Source organism: Pogoniulus pusillus, chromosome 7 (genome assembly GCF_015220805.1).
Source record: "Pogoniulus pusillus isolate bPogPus1 chromosome 7, bPogPus1.pri, whole genome shotgun sequence".
Classification (NCBI taxonomy): Eukaryota; Metazoa; Chordata; class Aves; order Piciformes; family Lybiidae; genus Pogoniulus; species Pogoniulus pusillus.
In genome coordinates, this window is record NC_087270.1 from 13308648 (window position 1) to 13330015 (window position 21368).

A 21368-nucleotide genomic window follows, 5' to 3' on the forward strand; every position below is an offset into this window, starting at 1 on the left:
CAGAAATCTGCAGATTTTGGTGTAAGTAATGATGCTGTGAAGCACAGGCAAGTGGTACAAGCCCATCTGTAAAACAGCTGCTGCTAGTACCAGAATGCCAATCATGGACATCTCTGTGTTAGACCTGACCTCTCACCAAACCAATGCTGAAGTCACCCTGTTCCCATCTATTTTGGGCTGTTAATATATATCACTGTATAAAAAAACCAACCCATTTATTTCATTAAGAAAAAAATACACATTTGGGATAAAGACCGAAGATTACTTCTTGAGGGTTAACATTACCTCTTCAGGAGCCTGTCTTTATCAGTGAATTCACAAGTCTTCAAAACAGCTAAAAACACTGACTGCAGCCCTTCAAGTAAGATGAAGAAAAAGCAAGCTCTCTGTATCATCAACTAAATATTGACTTGATTGTAAAACATAGGCTACAGAAGCAAATGTGGGTTCTTCCACTTCAGAAGCAGATACATATGTAATGCTTCAGCCCAGAAAGATATACATCTCAATGTTCAACTCTAAAGCATTTACAGCAGTCCATGTGGTCACTGGGATGTTAGTCCTTTTCCTGTGACTACAGTCTGTAGTCTCAGTGTGTCAGGATGCTTGTTTTCTAGCTCCTTCTCTTGCTAGTCTATCAGCTTCTTCATTTCCTTGGAAGCCAGCGTGACCAGGAATGTGCATCTGTAAAGATAAAAGTATGGAAGCATTAGGTATGCAAGAAATCAAGAGAAGTAGTACATACATGAGATCTGAGCACCAACACACTTTCATTCATACTCCAGCAGTGCCTCCTTAGAGGTCCTCTCCTCACACTTAGTTCCAAGAATGTTCATCATCATCTCCCTTCCTCTAGGAAAGTCTTGTCAAATGGCAAAAGTCATCTTTATGGGAAGCAGTAAACTGGATAAGGACCACTTAGCTTTTAAGAAATGCAGACAACCGCTCCAACTCAAAATTCCTACTTGAAGAAAAGAAATAAAAACCTCTCGGCCTTTGGTGCTTAAAACAAGCTAGTCTTTTCCCAGAAAGGCAGAGAGCTCTCTGCCACTAAACAGCCTCAGTGGTTACAGCACTCACTTGCATATAGAAAAAGGGTATGGAAGGAATCTCTCAATTTTCGGATGTCTTAAAATCCATCCTTCAATTTGGAAATGAAAATACTTTTAACACTAAGCCCACCCTTGTCAGAAGTAAGGGTAAAGGAGAGTGGGCAAGGAAGAGGAGAAAGAAAATCAAACTTGGTGTTTACAAGATCTGAGAGGGGACAAGTATGAAGCCCATGCAACGTGGTGTCAGGTTTACAGGGCAAGGTATTGGTACTAGGTGATCTCTGCAAAATTGTACATGCAAAATATTGTAAGGACAAGTAAACTTTGACCTTAACCTTTCACACTTTCTTCCCACTGGCAGACAACAACAGTAATTACATAACATCTAGTCAGACTTTAATTTGGGGTCTCAACCCCTGGAACATAGAACAACACAAATGGAGTGGTATTTGCAACAGATTTCCCACAGTAGAAGTGCACATTAAAGATCTACTTCATCCTGTTTTCTACAGAGCAAAGAGAGAAGCCCAATAAAAATGCCATTAGCAGCCACAAAGTCAATGTTACAGAGATTTATTTCTAGAATCAGTAGGGTTGTATCACAATTAGAGCAGAATTTAGAAGGAGCAGATGTAATAAACACTGTAGTCCCTACAACGTTTAGCAGTTACAGAAAAATACATTCTACCAGGAATACCTGTATGGAAGTTGGGTTTACTTCCTTACTGAAACAGTTGAAAACTTAAAAATGGGTATTTTCGAGAATTGTCTGTGCCCATTTTCTTGGAAAATATCAGTTAAGGTTCAGAAGGCTGGAGTTAATGTTTTCACAGTTTAAAGACTTGTGACTGAATGGAAGAGATCATCCTGGGTGCAATCACAGAGCACCTACAGGATGGCCAGGGGATTGGACCCAGCCAGCAGAGATTTAGGAGGGGCCGGTCCCACTTGACCAACCTGATCTCCTTTTACGACCAGGTGACCTGCTAGGTGGATGTAGAAAAAGCTGTGGATGTAGTCTGCCTGGACTTCAGCCAGGCCTTTGACACTGTCTGCCATGGTAAACTCCTGGCCAAGCTGGCAGCCCATGGCTTGGACAGGGGCACACTGTGCTGGGTACAGAACTGCCTGGATGGCTAGGGCAGAGAGTAGTGGTGAATGGAGCTACATCCAGTTAACTAGTGATGTCCCCCAGGGATCAGTGCTGGGTCCAGTCCTATTTAATATCTTCACTGATGATCCTGGATGAGGGGATTGAGTCCACCATTAATAAGTTTGCAGATGACATTAAGTTGGGAGCATGTGTCAACCTGTTAGAGGGCAGGAGGACTCTGCAGAGGGACATGGACAGGCTGGATAGATGGGTACAGTCCAATGCCATGAGTTTTAACAAGTCCAAGTGCTGGGTTCTGCACTTTGGCCACAACAAACCCGTGCAGTGCTACAGGCTGGGGACAGAGTAGATGGAGAGAAGCCAGGCAGCGAGGGACCTGGGGGTATTGGTCAACAGCTGACTGAACATAAGCCAGCAATGTGCCCAGGTGGCCAAGAAGGACAATGGCATCCTGGCCTGTATCAAGACTAGTGTAACCAGTAGGAAGTCATTCTGCCCCTGTACTCCATGCTGGTTAGGCCACACCTTGAGCAATGTGTCCAGCTCTGGGCCCCTCAATTTAAAAAGGATGTTGAGGTGCTTGAATCTGTCCAGAGAAGGGCAACAAAGCTGGTGAGGGGGCTGGAGCACAAGCCCTATGCAGAGAGGCTGAGGGAGTTGGGGTTGTTCAGCCTGGAGAAGAAGCAGCTCAGGGGAGACCTTATCGCTCTCTATAACTACCTGAAAGGAGGTTGTAGCCAGGTGGGGGTTGGCTTCTTCTCACAGGCACCCAGTGACAGAACAAAGGGACACAGTCTCAAGCTGCGCCAGGGCAGGTTTAGGCTGGATTTTACAAAGATGTTCTTCACAGAGAGTGATTGGCATTGGAATGGGCTGCCCAGGGAGGTGGTGGAGTCACCATCCCTGAAGGTGTTGAAGAGGAGGCTGGAGGAAACACTTAGTGCCAAGGTTTAGTTAGATAGAACAGTTAGGTGACAGGTTGGACTTAATGATCTTAGAGGTCTTTTCCAACCTGGCTAATTCTGTGATTCCACAATTCTGTAATTACACCAATAAACCACCATCTTAAGAGTTCTGAAAAAACAAATCCAGATTTCAGCTGTAACTTAGACACTGTTATGTTTTAGCTTAGATTTCCAGGAACAAAAATTTCATCTACTAACAGTACTAAAATCCTAAAAATAATTATTGCAAGCATTCTCTAAGTTGTATCAAGACAGAAAAATATATGTATGTGCATTTTAATAAAAGATTGGTTCCAAGAGCCTGGGTCATGTTGCTTATTTGCTTTAAATAAAATACAGCTTTGCTGTATTTGTATTTTTTACTTATGAATGTACAATATTATACTCTAGAAAATTCTCAGTTATGGTCACACTTTTACGTTTTCACAAGAAGGCATGTTGAAGATATTGTTAAAAAATAAAGAACTGAGGTGCTTACCCACTGGATTTCTATGTCTTTTGATAGATCATCAAGTCTTTTAAAATCTTCTTTATTTATTACACTTCCTCCTGAACTTGTTCTCCAGCCGTTTGTTTTCCAGTTGTCAACCCAGCTTGTAATACCTACACAAATGGGGCATCACCACATAAATGCTGTTAAGGAAGCCAGCAAAGATCAAGATGGAGCAAATAGCCTTTCAACAGAGCATTAACTATGTACAGTCCCAGGCAAAGCCTCAGGAGATAGAAGATACTCTTGTCTGGTTCTCTACTGGTTTCAGAACTGTGTTTTCCCATTAGCACCTGAATTACCCAACCATAATTTCCTGAACGGGTATTTAACCTAGAGACTACAATCTTATATAGGCATTACACGTAAAATTACAACGTGAACTTCAATAACGTGAAGCTAAGGATAAGCTACAAGAAATCTACGGCTTTGTTTGGAGGAATTCAGGAGAAGCACAGGTAAAGAAGAAAAAACATCTTCTGCACACTAAACAGGACCCTTCAATGGAAAGGCCACAGAAGCAGATTTCTACAGAACAAAATTTAACATTCTGGCCAGAAAATTTACTGTATTACTCCTTAATTTTTTTTTTATTTTTTTTTTTTATATCTATGCTGGTCTCAACAATGTAAGACATTGTAACTGCTTTCATGACAAACAGAATCACCAATCTAGCACACAAAAATCTCCTAAACCAAACCAAACTACATCCATTTCTACCTAATCACCACCCTCTTTCTCTGCTATTTTAGAAGTAACATCTTGACACATTACAAAATAACTCTGATTGAATCAGAGTGGAACCTGCAGCTCAGTGACCCAAAACGCAAGAGTAAACTGCAAGCAAAACCAAAGAGACCAAGACCATCACACCTAAATATTCTTTTCCTTCCTCGTACTTAAGTCTCTCACACAAGTTTAACAGGAATGCTACCCAACAATGTGACTTCTCCTTCATAACACCAATTTCACAGAAAGTGACTTTTCTTCCACAAAGCAAAGAAGTACTAAGATGTTTCTTTGCTCCTTAATGCTTCCACATTCTTTAATGTTTCTTGAAACATATCAGGCACTTGGGATTCCACTGATCAGCATGCAATAACCAGTCTTGAGGAGCAGGACTTGCCTTTTATTCTTGCCTTTTTCAGAATGCTTCTAGCACAGACTAAAAACCCCTACCATTCTGGAAAGCAGAACAATTTATTTGGCAGAAAAGACATAATTTTTTTTAGCATAGAAACCATTTATCTGCTTTCTCAATAAAAGGGGTAAAACAGGGAATCAGTTTTCAGTGTTAGCTCTCAGGTATAGGAATTTAAGAATGAAATATGCACATTTCCCTCTTCCCCTCCAAAACCACCAACCTCAGTTCCTGAAAGTGCAACGTTCAATTCTCAATCAAAGGTTTAAATCAAAAACCCCAAACACAAACCACCAAATTCAAACAATATGGCTGCTCAATATGAGCAAGCAGTGTGTTCAGATGGCCAAGAAGGCCAACAGCATCCTGGCCTAGATCAGGAATAGCGTGGCCAGCAGGACCAGAGAAGTGATTGTCTCCCTGTACTCAGCACTGGTGAGGCCACACCTTGAGTCATGCATTCAGTTTTGATGCCTTCATTACAAAAAAGACATTGAGTTGCTGGAGTGTGGCCAGAGATGGGCAATGAGGATGGTGAAAGGCCTGGAAAACAGGTCTTCTAAGTAGAATCTGAAGGAACTGCGGTTGTTTTAATCTGGAGAAAAGGAGGCTGAGAGGAGACCTTCTGGCTCTCTACAACTCCCTGAAAAGAGGCTGGAGTCATGTGAAATGTTTGTCTTTTCTGCTAGTAACAAGTGATAGAATGAGAACAAATGGTCTTGTTAACCATGGGAAGATTTAGGTTGGACATTTGCAGAAGCTTTTTGATGGGAAGAGTTCTCAAAGACAGGTGCCCCAGAGAGGTGGTTTACCCTCCAACCCTGAAGGTCTTTTGAAGATAGAGATATGGGGTGCTGAGCAACACAGTTTAGCACCACAGTTGTTAAAAGAGTCAGAGAATGGTTAGACTCAATGATCTTAAATGTCTTTTCCAGTAATTCTATGAAACAACTCCAGCGAGTTACACAATTACAAATTATGAAGAGATTAAATTCTCAAGACCTTGGGAAAAATGGAAGAAGTTTTACTCAAAGGTTTGTCATACTAGCTGCTTCATGTGGCATTTACATGGAATAAAATTACATTTTCCAGAATGTTTTCATCAACTTTGAAACTTCAGATACATCCTCTGCACAAACATCATCTCTGACTAGGCTTCCAGCATAGCCTGAAAGCTTTGCTATGTAGTCTACCTGGAAAATAAAGGAAATTGGAAAGTACTTCACATGTGTGCATGAAGATGGCCTCTTCAAGCAAAATAAAACTAAAAACCTACATGGTGACTACACCAACTTCTGAGTACTTTCCTGAGTACATACTTTGTTAAGAGTATTCACAGACAACCTTGTGTCTAGACTATATGTCATATTAGCTACATGCTTTACAACAAAAACACTGTAATTATCTGCCAGACTTTTTTGTAACAAACACTTTGTATCTACTTGCATTTCATGCAGTTAGCAGGTGATCCCTGTAATATTCTCAAGTTCTTCCATCCAACCAGGCATGAGTATTGAAATAAGTTATGCATTCTCTTCCTTAAATCTTTCTCTCCAGGACCCAGCATGTTCTGGAGCAGCCTTATGTCATGAAATACAGCATGCAATGTGTCTTTAAGAATCTGAAAATGAGAATCTTAACTTACCATTAATAGTGAACTTGCTATCAGTGTAGATAATTAGTTTCTTGATGTTTTGACTCTTTGCTTGCTCTATAGCTTTGCAGGCTGCCTTAAGAACATTTCAAAAGAATCATATTTCAAATCAGGCAAACAGGAAGTCACTTAAGTTTCACTGGCAAGAAGAACCTGAAACATTGTAATATTCAGCTTCATACTGAAGGAGTAAGCTCCCTAGCCAATTTTCTATCTAAACCTTCATCAACTGCACACCAAGTTGTTATGCATTTTCTCCATAATTTTGAGGAGGAAGGAGTCATACTACCAATTCCAACATTATGGAATTCCTAAAAAACTTAATTTTTGTTGATTTTTTTTTGTAATCCTATAAAGTAGGAGGGAGAAGTTGCTGGGTTTGGATGTAGGGCTGAAAACCTCTCCGTTGGTGAATTTGTCACTGTCACCTCTGCATGCCCCTCTAAAATCAAAATCTCGTAGTTCTTCCATTAGATCAGTGGTTTAATGGCCATGGTGGTGTTAAGTCAAACACTGAACTTGTTTTGGTTGGAAAAGATCTCTTAAGACTATCAATTCTGTAATACTATGAATTCCTCATTTCACTTATCTCAAACACATGGGGCAGGACAGCACCAGTACTAAAATTGAGATGAGGTGAGAAGGGACGACTGAATATGTTGGTGCCAACAAGATCACTGCAGGAGTAACAGGTTACTTCTCAGAACCTGGAATTGTTTGTCATATTTCTCTACGGCATATGATACTATTATCCCATCACAATAAAAAGCTGATTCTGATTCTCTTCTTAACCACTACTCAGCAGCCCTCACCCCAAAGTCTAAGATATACACACTAAAAATGCAAAAGATACTACACAGATTTGAGAACCATGCTGTTTTACATAGCTGTCCTTGGCATGACAATGTTTGGGAATTCTCAAGGTGAATTACCTTCCTTGTTCAAAACCAATAAAGATGAACTTGAGAATGATTTGTTTCAAGTCCTAACATACATTGGCTATTAAAAGAAACTTATTCACCAAACGGGTGTTTGATAACCCTCCCCAGTAAGACGGTTAAATCCTCATCCCTGAAGGTGTTTCAAAGCTGCAAAGATGTAATGCTGAGGGACACAGTTTAGCATCAGCCTTGGTAGAGGTACATACAATTGGACTCAATGATCTTTAAGGTGTTTTCTAGCTACAAAGATGCTAGGATTCTATGTTTTGTGCACTTCCATCACAGCTTTATAACTGGTTTCTGAAGGCCAGAGTTTAAATACAAGTGTAGCAGTGCAGACTAAGAGGCAAAATCGGTTTGTGACATTTACTACTTACATGTATTTCTGCTCTTTGATTAGTCTGCCGTCCAGGAAGCCTTTCACTGATATTCCTGTGTCCAAGGGAAAAACAGTAGATTAGTTAGACCAAACATTCAGAATGGGGTGTAACAGCTATGCATTACAGAAATGAACACAAGACAGCTACTCTGTTTTTTTTTAAATAATGAGGTCTCCCTAGTAACAAGTGGTACAAAGAATTGGTCTCAAGTTGCACCAAAGGAGGCTTAGGTTTGATATTAGAAGAAACTTCTTCACTGAAAGGGTTCACAAACACTGTAACAGGCTCCCCAAGGAGGTGGCTGAATCCCCATCTCAGGCGGTGTTTCAAAGCTGCAGATATGTGGTGCTCAGTGATATGGTTTAGCAACAGATTTGGTAGGATTTTAGGTAATGACTGGTCTTAATGATCTTAAAAGTAATTTGCAACCAAAACAATTTCATGAATACATACTCTAGCATCAGCTTCTACCCACATACTGCAACCTGCATGTTTGTCATCAATATGCAACCACATTTGCTGCCTTTTGTGCACACATATCTATCTTAAAAACTTCCTGCATCACCTGAATTGTAGCTTCGGTCCCTAAAAATACAACTTCTGGTTGATTTTCCTCATGTTCTAACCAACCAGAGAAGCTGCTTTCTCTTTTCCCCTCCGTAACTCAATAGTCTCATATCACTGTCATTGAGAGCCTCAAAGACAGGGTTTTGTATTCAAAAGGAAGCTGGTATTGTAAATCACTAACAAAACAGTAATGTATTTTTTAAAAACAGAATCCATCCAGCTACTTACAAAGGATGGCCTGGTCCCCAGTAGACACCTATTCCAGCACGTGCTCGATTGCGTCCATTACCTGAGCAACAACCATCTGTATAAACAACTGCAAAGTCACCTAGGAAAGAATTACCCAAAACAGAAATTCAACCATCCCTTTAAGGACAGAGACTCTGCAAGCAAAATGAAATGTCTGTCAGCACATTAATTCCCAAAACTTCCCTGTTCAGAGAGCCTTTCAAAAAGCTTAGCAAAGCGAAAATATTAGCAAAGCAAAATGTGAATCTTACTGCAGCTTCACACCCTCATGTCAAATTAGCCAGCCTCAAAAGCACCTCTGCCCTAAGTTGCATACTCTCACTGCAGATCCTGTCTTCTTCGCTCAATTACAGATGTGTATTTAAGAAATTTAAATAAAGTAATCCAGATACACATAAAATGGCATCTATAACAACCAGATTATGCTGTGCCAGTTAAAAGCTGTTTAAAATCACACTGGAAGACAATATGAACAAACAGACCATTGCTCTTATTTCCATTGAGAATGGATGCTGCCATACACAAACTTCCTTAAAAGCTTTCTAATATTTGTTACTTAGGCAAGACTGCAAAGAACTGAAAAAGAGCTTAGGAATAATGAAAGATCTCACCCATATATGAAAATTTATCTTCACTGACTGTGGGTGTTGAGGCTACTTCATGATGTTTTACACGCTTTGCAGTATGTTCTTCATTTGTAGACTGTTCATATGGCCTTTTGCATGTATTACAACACAAAATGCTTCCTTTTAGCTCCTCTCTCTTGTTACCATTTTCCTGTGTTACAGCTGGAGTACCACTTGCCCCTTCCAAAAGGGTAGGGAAAAAAATAAATTATTTGAAAAAACTGATTTCAAAAGCAGCAGTTGACTCAGAGCTAGGATAAGGCCCTGCAAAGCACAGACCCAAGTTTTTCCTTCAGCCAGAAGGCTGCTCCCAAGCTTGGCTGGGGTGGTGGCAAACTGCAAGATCCTTCACCCAGTAAAGAAATGGGGCTGATGTCTGGGATTCTGCTAGATTAAGAGCTAGCTGATGGAGATGTAGCGATAGGACACGGGTTAATAGCTTCAAACTGGAAGATATTAGATTTACATGTAACATTAGGCAGAAATTTTTGCCCAGGAGGGTGGTGAGACATTGGAACAAGTTTCTAAAAAAAAAGCTGTGGATGTTCCAAGCCTTGCAGTGTTCAAAGCCAGGTTGGATGGAACTTTGAGCAATGGGATCTAGTAGGTGGCCCTGTCCATAGCAGGTGGTTGAAACTAAATTACCTTTAAGGTCCCTTCCAACTCAAACCATTCTATGATTAGCAATACTTGTCTGTTAACTGACACCAACCCTAAGTGTTGTGCAAATAATATTAAACAGTCATTCTTGATTTTAGATGAAACTGCAGACACACACACGATATAAGCAACGTTCTCCGAACACCTACAAAAACACTTCAATTGCACAGACACATTTATCGCCGTGTCCGTGGTCAGGGCTAGCACTACACTGACTCCCACAGCACTCCGCCAATTACGGGACGTCCAACGGAGAATAAATAGAAACCGCTGCCCGCCAGACACCGCAGTGTTTGCGGACCCATCACGCACAAACTAGGCAGGCGGTGCCACCGAGCCGTGCGGCCTCCCTCTCTCGTCCCCAACGCCCCTGGGCTGAGGCGAGGACAAGCTACCTGCGGACCCGGGCTGCTGCTCCTGCCCCAGAAGACCGCCCTGCACAAAGGCCCAAGCGTCCTTTTCGGTGGCGAACTTCTTGAAGCTGGCGGAGGGGAACTTGTTCACCTGCTCCTGACACTCCGCCCTGCAACAGAGAAGCCGGGGAGGGAGTAAGGTAACTCAGGACGGGCCCGTGTGGCGGCTCTCTGCGGTACCTCAGCCGCGGCCCTTACCAGGTGCGATAGACCCCCGTCCGCCGACCCTTGCGCACCGCATAGAACATGCTGTCACTCCTGGAGACAAAGCAGGAGTGACTGAGCACAGCCACAAGCCACCGCAACATGGCGCAGACCCGCCGCCATTTGCAGCCCCGGACCCCTGCGCATGCGCGACGGCCGCCGGGGCACGGCTGAGAGGGCGCAGTGAGGCTTTCCCTACGAGCCGTCGAACAGGCCAAAATTACTGGAAAAGCCCAGGGTTTTGAGTGCTTTTCGGTTTCTTGTCATTAGTGGGTTTTTTTGTCCTCCCCTCAGTAACGGTTCTTTAAAAGCCATCTAAATCCACTTCTGTTTGGGTGAGTGGGACACCGGATAGGTGAGATTATAGCACTTTACACAAAATCCTCAGCCTGAAGGACTGTTATTAAAGGAAAAAGGACATCTCACAGCTGAAGTCCTCCTCTGCCAGCCCAAATAACGTGCTCTCTGCAACTGCCTGAAAGGAGGTCGCAGACAAGTGAATGTTGGTAAGAGAACAAGAGGCAATGTCCTTAAGTTGCCCCAGGGGAGGTTTAGGTTGTGTATTTAAAGACTTTTTTTCTCTAAAAGGGTTCTCAAAAGACTGGAAGAGGCTCCCCATAAAGTTGGTTGAATATCCACGCTTGGAAGTGTTTCAAAGAGGCAGCGATATGCTACCGCGGGATAGGAGTTAGCACCAGCATTGGTAGGGTGACATAACGGTCAGAACCGCTGTACACTCACATCAGTCCCGTGGTGGAATAGCTAGCAAGTGAACATAACACGGACCCGCGGCGGCGGCAGCACCACTGCGCAGGCGATGCTCCACGTTATCTCCTCCCCGCGTTACCAAGAGCTTGGCGCCGACGTCATCCGCCAGCGCTGTGCCAGGACTTTCAGTGCCCATTAGGGCTTCACTGTACCTTAAGTCGCGGTCGCTTGGCGGCGGAGGTAGCTTTGCGTTCTGCCCTTGTTCCTGTTCGGCTTCACACTGCCGGGGCGGGGCGAGCGCCTCTCCCGGGCGGCGATCGGGGCGCTCTCGCGAGAGCTCTCTCTTTTCCTAGGCCGCTGCTGACCGAGGTGGGTGTCTGGGCTCTGCGCGGGCCTTGGTGGCGCCGAAGGTTTTTTGCACACCGCTGCGGCAATACGGAGCCAGGCGCCGAGCGGCTTTACACCGCGGCAGCCTCTGGTGGGGGATGTCCCCGATTGCTGCCAGCTGGGGGCCCGATGGCTACCCAGTGCCAGGGGAGGGGAGCTGGCGGGAGTGTTCCTCCAACGGCGCCCTGAGGGAGGCCGTGGCGGGGAGGAGGGGTGCCAGTGCTGGGCACAGAGCGCCGTGAGCCGCGGAGGACTGCCGTTCTTGGCCGCCGTGCGGCACGTGGGGCTCTGTGAGCGGCCGGGCAGCCTCTCCGGTTCTCCTGAGCCTCACATCTGTGGCGCGTTGGCGCCCGTGCGGGGCACCAGAACGGGCAAGGCCCTACATTGCTCAGGACAGTTTCCTCGTGTTATGGTCGGCAGCTCCTGGAGCGACCTGCTGGGGCTTGTGTGGCCCTTGGGGTTCTCTCTGGCTTCGCTTTGAATTACGTGCCTGGGTAGCCCGGTTGAAGAGTCTCGCTGTGTTTGTAGTAGAAGACGTGCTCCTGGTGACATCTGAGCTGTTCTTTTGCCTTGCAGAAAGGCCATGTTCAGCTCTAGTGCAAAGATTGTGAAGCCTAATGGCGAGAAGCCAGATGAGTTCGAGTCTGGTATATCTCAGGTACGTGTGCTCTGGTTTACTGTTTGGTAAGTCACTGCAAGTTACGGAGATGGTGTTATGGCAGTGAAACTCCGAGGGTGATGCTGTTCAAATGTGGAGTTTTACTTGGGAACTGGAGCAGTCAGCCTGTGCTCCCCCAGTTGAACTTCTGTCTGTAGAAGTGACTTAGTGTAAGTTAAATGAAGCATCTGAAACACAGGTCTTTTGAGGAGCAACTGAGAGAGCTGGATTTGTTCAGCCTGAAGAAAAGGAGATCGAGAGGAAACTTCTTCACTGAAAGGCCTCTCAAAAGGCTGGAAGAAGCTCCCGAGGGAGGTGGTTGCATCCCCATCCCTGGAGGTTTTTCAGAGACACACAGATGTGGTGCTGAATGACACAGTTTAGGACCAGCCTAGGTACAGCTAGGGAATGGTTGGACTGAAACATCTTAAAGGCCTTTTCCAACCAAAGCAGTTCTGTGATTCTAGAAAATGTTTTAAATTGACTGTGGTAAATCTGTAGCTTGTTCTCTGATGCTGTGAACTGGCTTTGGTCTTGAGTTCATATGAATTGAACTCTAACGTTATTCTGCCCTTTCACTTCTACAGGCTCTTCTAGAGCTGGAAATGAACTCTGATTTAAAGGCTCAGCTGCGGGAGTTGAACATCACAGCAGCTAAGGTGAGCTCAGCCTTCTTCACAGAGTTGTGTGGTGACTTGCTGTGTGTGTAATTCTGAAAATGCTAACCTACCAGGTTAAACGGTGGTTTTAGTTGTTCTTACAGTCTGTGATTGTTTTACCATGTGGTTGTGGTTTATCTTCTGGTATTTGCTGTTGACACATAGGACTTTGTAATAGTGGGGCTGTCTTAGCAGCTGACCTGAAAAGTCATTGTTAAAACTGAAATAGCAGTTGGATGTTTTAAGAAAACATGTTTAGAAATAGCTTTGCTTTCTGTCTCCACAAAGTGAGCTTGAGGTCTGAAACCTGACTTTTTGTGTGAGAGTATGGGCTGATAAAGTAGGCACTGCAGAATTTGTGTCACGAGCATGAATTGTCATACTCCTTGTAAAAATGTCCGCTGTAAATCTTCTTCTGTGTACCAAGTGAAAACATGGAAGTAGGTGAAGGTGTTAGACTGACTTGGTCATGTGTCAGCCTGTTTCAAATTGTAAATTTAGTTTATGTAGATAACTGAAACCTGAAGGAAGTAGAAAACTAATGTTAGTGTTTGGAGCCCTCATTGCGAGAAAGACTGCTGAAGTGCTGGAAGCGGACCCAGAAAAAGGGGAACGAAGCTGATGAAGAGTCTGGAGAACGGGTGTTGTGAGGAGTGGTTGAAAGAATTGAGGTTGTTTAGTCTCGAGAAAAGGAGGATAAAGGCAAGACCTTGCTGTCTGGAACTCCCTGAAAGGAGGTTGGAGCCAGGGGGGTGTTGGTCTCTTCTCCCTAGCTACAAATGAGAGGAAGTGGCCTTCACTTGCACCAAGGGAGGTTTAGATTGGATAGTAGAAGAAACTTACTGACTGAAGGGATTGGAACAATCTGCCCAGAGAGGTGATTGAATCCTTATTCCTGAAGGTGTCAGAGATGTGGTACTGGGGGATATGGTTTAGCCCCAGACTTGGTAGAGTTAGATAACGGTCGGACTCAATGATTTTAAAGGTATTTCCAACCAAATGATTTCCATGAAGTAGGTCAAATGTAAGACAGGCATTTCTGTAAAGCTTGTGCAAAGTCTGCATTAGAAGGCAGTAAGGTTTGAAACTTTGTAATAGGGTGCGCTTCCCTCTGCAGATGTGATTGTAACAGTTAAGTAGAATTGGGATTCCAGCATTCTGAGTTCACTCCTGCAGGAAGAATGAGCTTTGTTGTTCAGAGGATGAGAGTCTGGGCAATAAGTCCCACCACTCCTTTCAACAAGCACTCCTTCACAGCAAAATAAGTTCTCTGATGGAGTGTTTTCTCTATGTAGTGCTTGCTCTTAAATGCTTTAAAACAGATACTACTCCCTGGAGCTTTCTGTTTTCTTTCTTCCCCAAAGGTGGAAGAAAGCGGTCAAATACCTGTGTTCAAAGGATTCGTGACCAAACCTTTGTAACTCCTTAAATAATGCTCGCCTTCTGTTCTAGGAAATCGAAGTGGGTGGTGGCAGAAAAGCCATCATTATCTTCGTACCAGTTCCTCAGCTGAAATCCTTCCAGAAGATTCAGGTGCGGCTAGTCCGTGAGCTGGAGAAAAAATTCAGTGGAAAACATGTGGTGTTCATTGCCCAGGTAAAAACACTTAGAATTATTAAAATTGTGGTTTGAAGGGAGCCCTGGAAGTCATCTAGTCCAGGCCCACACATGAATCGGCACTGTTGCAAATATTGCATCAGGCCAGTTGTATTTTTTATCTTCTTGAACCTTTGAACATCAAAGGATGAAGATTCCACAGCCTCTCTGGGTAACATTTTCTGTATCCTTCTTTTTTTTTCCTTTCAAGATAGCAGTGATATAATGCTTGTTTTTTGTACCAAGAGGACATGTAATTAATGTTCTGTGGATGGAAGCTAATATAATTTAAAATGTCAGACAAAGCTATGTAAACTTGGACATGTGGAAGTCTTTTCTGGAGGAGGGTATCACTTTCTTGATTTGACCTCTCTTATTCCTTTAGTGGTCTGAGAAGGAAAGCTTGAAAACAGTAGGGAGCAGATAATACAGAAACACAGAATGGTAGTGGTTAGAAGGGACTACTGAAGATTGTCTAGTCCAGACACCCTACTAGAGCAAGATCACCTAGGGAAATCACACAGAAATACATCTGGGTGGGTTTTGTATGCCTCCAGAGAAGACTCACAACCTCTCTGAACAGCCTGTTCCAGTGCTTCCCTCACAGGAAAGTTTCTCCTTATGTTTCAGTGAAACCTGCTGTATTCTAGTTTATGCTCGCTGACTCTTATCCTGTCACTGGGCACCACTGAAAAAAGCCCAGCTGGATCCTCTTGACCTCCACCCTTTATATATTGATAAGTGTCAAGAAGATCCCCTCTTGAGTCTTCTTTTCCAGGCTAAAGATTCCCAATTCTTTGTTTCCTCATCAGAGAGGTGCGTCATCTTTATGGCTGTGTTGGGCTCTCTCCAGTAGTTCCCTGTCTTTGAACTGAGGAGCCCAGAACTGGACACAATACTCCAAGCTGCACATGGGGAGGTTTAGGTTGGATATTAGGAAGTATTTCCTCACAGAAAGGGTGATTAGCACTGGAATGGACTGCCCAGGGAGGTGGTGGAGTTGCCATCCCTGGAGGTCTTTAAGAAAAGATTGCACATGACACTTGGTGGCATGGTTTAGTTGATGTCGTGATGTTAGGTTATAGGCTGAACTCGATGATCTCAGAGGTCTTTTCCTGCCTCAATGATTTTGTAATTTTGTGAAGTTTGGCCTCACTAGAGCAGAGGGCAAGGAGAAGTTCTGTGACCTGCTGACCACAGTCTTACTAATGCATCCCGGGAGACCACTGGCTGCCTTGGCCGTAAGGGCACATTACTGGCTCGTGATAAACTTGTCCACCAGTACTCCAAAGTTCTTCTCACAGAGCTGCTTTCCAGAAGGTTAACCCCTCATCTCCATTGGTGTAGGGGGCTGTTCCTTTCCAGGTGCAAGACTCTGCATTTGCCTTTGTCAGAGTTTTCCCTCTGTCCAACTCTCCAGTCTGAATAGCAGCATGATGTGATGGGATGTCAGCCGCGCCTTCCAGTTTTGTATTAGGAGATTTGCTGAGGGACCACTCTCCCTTCATCCAGGTTGTTGATGAAGGTATTGAACAAGTCTGGAACACCACTAGCTACAGGTCTGTGATGAGGCCTCTAGGAACCTTACTACGCTTAAGTAGTCTAAGCACATGAAGTTCAAGAGCATAGGAGATGAAGTTAAAAAAATGTCTGAAGTTCTGGATTTATGGAAGAAGCTAAGCCATAAAAAAGTGATACATGGTTCTCTGGACAGGAGTGAAGATCTGTCTGGAGCAGAATGTTAGTTGTTAGACTGAAGCTCTTTTTGTGGAAAATTCTTTAATATTTTAAGAATTGGAGCACCTTACCCTGAAACTTTGTGGAAGAAGACTTACTTTGTTGAAGTGCCTTAGGCTCACCTAAACTAAGTGCTTGAGAATTCCCTGGTAGCTTAATCACATTTCAGAAGGCAAATGGGTGCAGTTTTTCTGCTATAAATGAAACGTTGCTTTTGAACATGATGTGACCCAGTTCAGATTGTGAACACAGTCTCATGGCTACAAATTCAGCTAAAACTTAGTTTTAAAACATCTACCTTTGTAGATAGGGAAGTAGAAAATCTGTTTTACAGTTCCACACTGGTGTATAGGCACCTTTAGATGCTGCTTTTGGAACAGAGTGCAAACAGATTACTTTTAAAATGGATTTTAATTTGGATTTTGTAACACTTTTCCTAGTGTGAAGTAGCATTTCATCTCAGGTGTCACTTTTCTGTCTGTTGGACTGAGGTAGTTTCCTGCTTCACATCAGAGGTTTAATCTAACAGAAACGGTAAAGTTCTTTTGAGATTCCTGTTCCCAAAGAAGTGTGTTCAGATTGCAAATAAGACACAGTAAACAAGGTTGGTTGTATTGGTGACAGAGCACTGAAACAGACTGCCCAGAGAACTTGTGGAGTCACCTTATCTGGAGAATTTCAAAACCTAGCTGGATGTGTTCTGGGTGATTTACTTAATGCAATCTTGCTCTAGCAGGTGGGATTGGAATAGATAATCTTCAGAGGTCACTTCCAACCCCTACTGGGCTGTTCTTCTGAAAGAAGAGATGAAAAAAAACTTCTCGACTGAAAGGGTTCTCAAGGACTGGAATAGTCTTTCTCAGGGAGGTAGTTAAATCTCCATACCTGGAAGTGTTTCAGAGATGTGGTACTGAGAGACCTGGTTTAGTAGAGACTTAGTGAAGTTAGAGAATGGGTGAACTGAATAATTTTAAAGTTCTTTACCAACCAAAATGATGCTGTAAGTCTAAAGCAATACCTGTAATTTATCTTCTGCAAGTAATACCAAGTTCTAATGCTGATGTAGTTTTAGCCATACCTCAATTATCTCTTCTCAGTGTTTCATCCATCTGTTTCTAGCAGGAGTAAGAGTATACATGTTTTATGGTTGAGGGGGTTTTCAGTTGTTTGTAAGCACCAGATGCTGACATGCCTTTTTTTCCAATGGCCTTAACAGAGAAGGATTCTGCCCAAGCCAACAAGAAAAAGCCGCACAAAAAACAAGCAGAAGCGTCCCAGGAGGTGAGTGAATAATACTGTCTGTTTGACTGCCACCTCTGGTAATTGGCTGTAGCCAAATTTTAGCCATCAATAACTGGTGTGAGAAACCCCAGCCCTGTCTGTGTTACTGCAGTCTGCTGACAATTACTCAGATTTTAAGCTGTAGGAGGAGCCACATCCAGGTGACGTTTCAGATTCTACAGAAGACAGGGCTGGCACCCTGAAGGGATGCAGCAAGAGACAGGGCATGAGGAGGGATGTAGGTATAAGTAGTCTCTCTCTGTGTGAGCTTAACAGCAATAGTCTAGTCACGTGGGTTATATGGCCTCCCTGCTCATCTGGTTTCTTTATTGCCCTTTATTGGTGTGACTGGCTGGGTAGGTGAGGGGAGAGCAGTGGATGTTTATGTCAACATCAGCAAGACTTTTGATATTGTCGCCCAGAACATCTTAGGTGAGCTTATGAAATGTGGGTTAGATGATTGGGCAGTGAGGCGAAGAACTGGACAAAGGGTCGGCTTGAAGGCTTGTAGTTAATCGTGTTCCCCAGGGTTCAGTACTGGGTCCAGTCCTGTTCAGTTGATGAAAGACAGAGAGCTGAGAGGAGTGATTGATACTTTGTTGAGCTGTGGTGCCGTTCAGGCAGACCTGGACAGGGTGGAAAGTTGGACAGAGGATCAACAAGAGCAAATGTGAAGTCCGGTACCTGGGGAGGAATAACCACCTGCACCAGTACAGGTGAGGGATTGACCTGGAAAGCAGCTCTGTGAAGAAGGACCTGGGAGTGCTAGTGGGCAAGTTCACCATGAGCCAGCAGTGTGCCCTCAAGGTCAAGGTGGCAAATGGTCTCTTGGGATACATTAAGACGAGTGTGGACAGCAAGTTGAGGAAACCTCTCTCTCTACTTCTTACTTCTCTACCCTGCCTCAGTGAGGCCTCATTTGGAATAGTGTATCCAGCTGTGGGCTACCTAGTTTAAGAGGGACAGGGAGCTACTGGAGAGAGTACAGTGGTAGGCTTTGAAAGTACTGAGTGGACTGGAGTATCTCACTGATGAGGAAAGACAGAGAAGCTCTTTAAACAGTGGAGGTCAAGAAGATGGGGCTGAGTTGTTCTCAGTGGTGCCCAGAGAGAGAACATGGGGCCATGGGCAAAAACTAGCACACAGGAGGTTTTACTGGAACATAAGGAAAGATTCATTTGCTTAGAGGGTGCTGGAGCACTGGGCCAGGCTTGCCCAGAGTGATTGTGGAGTGTCCTATGGAGACTTCAGAAACCTGCTTGGAAGCATTCCTGTGCCTCCTGTTCTACGTGAACCTGTTTTAGCACAGGGCTTGGACTTAGACGATCCCTGGAGGTCTCTTCCAACTCTCACAGTTCTGTGATTGCTAGACAGTAGTGAGGTGTTGGAATAGGCCACCACAGGGAGGTGGTGGAGTTGCCATTCCTGGAAGTATTCACAAAATATTTAGATGTGGCACTGCAGGACATGGTTTAGTGGTCTTGGTAGTTTGGTTAAGGTTGGACTCAATGATCTTAAAGGTCTCTTCCAGCATTAGAGATGCTGTGATTCTATAACATGGAACAACACTGTGTCTGCGGATGTCAATGTCTCTTACCTAGCTTACTATTATATAACTCATGTCTTAATTGGTCTCCTTCATGACTTATGGTGTGTTCCTGCAACTTCTTCTAGCCCCAGTATTACACCTGTGTCCTGTCTTTTACTGTACTATGAAATCTTCCAAGTGTGGGTTTTGGAAGCACAGTTGCATGGTGCTCACCTGGCTGCGGTGTGCCTTTTTGGAGGACTCTGTTATGTTAAAACTCATATTGCACAGTGGCTGGAGAAGGTGGAGTCCATGTGTGTGGTCAAAATGCTGCCACTTCCAGCATGAAGGAAGGAGAGTTGTGCAGGACTGTCCTTTTTTTCAGTCTAATGGTGGTGTAAGCATAGAAATGCAATGATTGTCTCCCTTAGCTGTCTCAGTGTTTGCAGGTTTGAAATGCTGCTGTAGAAGTCTTAATTCCTAGTGCTGCTGCCTTGAAACTGAAGCTGGAAGTCTTAAGCAGTCCTCTAGACCTGTACACACAATAATCTGGATTAATTTTTCTCAATTTGGCTCACTTCTGAGTGGTTTATGAACACAAACAGACTTTGAAGCAAGGACTAAATTTGTCAGCTATTTTCCTTTAACGTATTAGTGTTTTAGGCTGATTTGGTTTAGGCAGATGAAGAAACCAATCTCAGAACTGGTCTCCTTGGAAAGTAGTCTCTCTAGTTGGAGATGTTTGCACATTTAAACTCTTCCAGAGAGTTTGGCAATATTGCAGATGGGACAGCTTCATTCTAAATTACATAAAATCTTCCTTAAAAGAAACTTTTGATGGTGTTGTTACAAAGCAACATGTGATCTAAGGGATCAGAAACCTGGGTAGTGACCCTTTGCCCTCATGCAGTTACTAAATTTCTCAGTGTAGAATTTAGTGCCTTTTTTCTTTTCTTAAAATGCAGTATTGTTGTCATGCCACAAACAGTTCGAGGAGGAAAAAAAAAACAGCGTCCAAACACCACTGAGTTTTCAGCTAAAGCATGTTGTGGAAGGCTTAAACCTTTGCAGACTGATGGGTTTTAACAATGCAAATGTGACATTTCAGCCGCACGCTTACTGCAGTGCACGATGCTATCCTGGAAGACCTGGTCTTTCCTAGTGAAATCGTGGGCAAGAGAATCCGTGTCAAACTGGACGGCAGCAGGCTCATAAAAGTCCATTTGGACAAAGCACAACAGAACAATGTTGAACACAAGGTAAATAAAACAGCTTTGCTTTCTCCTGATGATCGGGGTGGCATTCTGACAAGTGCTAAGGGGCTGCTAATGTGATAGAGCAAAAAGACTGCCTTTTGGCTTATCACAAGAGATGCTTCTGTTTGCATTTGGAGTAAGATGCTGAAGAGAAGGCAGGACAGTTTTGAACCTAAGCCCTAGTTCAGCTTGCCAAAAGGCCTGCATTGTAAAGTAGCTAGTAAAGCAACCCGGTCCAGTAGGAGGTGTCCCTGCAAACGGGTGATCCTTAAACTCCCTTCCAACCCAAGCCATTCTGTATTGGTTCCTTAGTTCGAGAAGACAGGGTTTTGTTGGGGTTCGTTGGTTGGTTGTTTGGGGGTGGTTGTATTTGGTTTGTCTTTTAAGCAAAGCACTTAGTTTTGACCTTAAACAGATGAGCTTGATTTAGCCTAAAGTCAGTTTGGGAATCCCAACGCCCCACTGCTTTGCTTCATCTCTTTATTTTTTGTGTGGATGTGTTCAGGCCCACTCACCTCTCTGAGTCTTCTATATTTGCACATCAAAAAGGTTCCAGATAATTTCCAGAAAGCCGTACATTTAGACAAAGATAGGCTGCCTTAATTGGAATAACCAATCTCAAGAGTTGACTTCAAAGTGAATATGCAGTAGGAGGTAGTGTGGTACCTAAAACAGGTTAATGTACTTTGGCTTTCTTACACAGCATGTATAAACAGGATTGTTTGTCTTCACAGGTGGAAACATTTTCTGGTGTCTACAAGAAGCTGACAGGCAAAGATGTGGTGTTTGAATTTCCAGAATTCCAGCTGTAAAGTGCAAAAAATGGCTGAATAAAAAAAACTGTTCATATAACAGAGTAATTTCATTTACATTTTGAATTCCATAAGCATAAGTGGGGATTAATGGGTTCATGGGATAACTCAGCTGTCCAGATGAGTGCCATTTGTGTACTGAAGCATTGAGTTGCACCACTGTTGACAGTGGTAGCCCCTCTTAGGTTGTTCTCGGTGCTGTCACAACAGAACTCTGGACAAGCAAGTCCCAAGTCTTCTGAAAGAATTGGTACTGAGAAATAAACTCAAGTATGTTGAGATTCACCTTT

The 21368-nt window shown here is 43.6% G+C and overlaps 2 protein-coding genes across 3 annotated transcripts; one reads left to right on the forward strand and one right to left on the reverse strand.

Annotated features, from left to right (window-relative positions):
- Positions 1-198: 198 nt before the first annotated feature.
- RNASEH1 (ribonuclease H1) lies at positions 199-10639 on the reverse strand. Of its 2 annotated transcripts, XM_064145940.1 has the most exons (8): positions 10451-10639; positions 10235-10362; positions 9165-9359; positions 8533-8632; positions 7735-7789; positions 6408-6492; positions 3610-3734; positions 199-684 (listed from the first exon to the last, which is right to left on the reverse strand). In XM_064145940.1, exons 1-8 carry the CDS (start codon positions 10558-10560, stop codon positions 598-600), a joined length of 885 nt encoding a protein of 294 aa, XP_064002010.1. In that variant the 5' UTR covers positions 10561-10639; the 3' UTR covers positions 199-597. The 2 variants fall into 2 exon arrangements, with proteins under 2 accessions (XP_064002010.1, XP_064002009.1); XM_064145939.1 differs by lacking the exon at positions 9165-9359 and having other exon boundaries at positions 10451-10637.
- An 869-nt stretch (positions 10640-11508) lies between these two features.
- On the forward strand, positions 11509-21118 carry RPS7 (ribosomal protein S7). Its single transcript, XM_064145941.1, has 7 exons — positions 11509-11533; positions 12128-12209; positions 12797-12868; positions 14321-14464; positions 17418-17482; positions 20119-20269; positions 21001-21118. The coding sequence occupies exons 2-7, from the start codon at positions 12135-12137 to the stop codon at positions 21076-21078; spliced, it is 585 nt and encodes a 194-aa protein (XP_064002011.1). The 5' UTR covers positions 11509-11533; positions 12128-12134; the 3' UTR covers positions 21079-21118.
- The last annotated feature ends 250 nt before the right edge of the window (positions 21119-21368 follow it).

What these genes read in the sequence shown, in the direction of transcription:
- RNASEH1 (XM_064145940.1), bottom strand. Translation starts at nt 10,560, where the DNA reads ATGTTGCGGTGGCTTGTGGCTGTGCTCAGTCACTCCTGCTTTGTCTCC. An exon ending in ACGGGGGTCTATCGCACCTG is followed by an intron (nt 10,363 to 10,450) that starts GTAAGGGCCGCG and finishes TCTCTGTTGCAG; the next exon opens with GGCGGAGTGTCAGGAGCAGG. An exon ending in ATCAAAGAGCAGAAATACAT is followed by an intron (nt 6,493 to 7,734) that starts GTAAGTAGTAAA and finishes AATGTTCTTAAG; the next exon opens with GCAGCCTGCAAAGCTATAGA.
- RPS7 (XM_064145941.1), top strand. Translation starts at nt 12,135, where the DNA reads ATGTTCAGCTCTAGTGCAAAGATTGTGAAGCCTAATGGCGAGAAGCCA. An exon ending in TCGAGTCTGGTATATCTCAG is followed by an intron (nt 12,210 to 12,796) that starts GTACGTGTGCTC and finishes TCACTTCTACAG; the next exon opens with GCTCTTCTAGAGCTGGAAAT. An exon ending in ATGTGGTGTTCATTGCCCAG is followed by an intron (nt 14,465 to 17,417) that starts GTAAAAACACTT and finishes TGGCCTTAACAG; the next exon opens with AGAAGGATTCTGCCCAAGCC.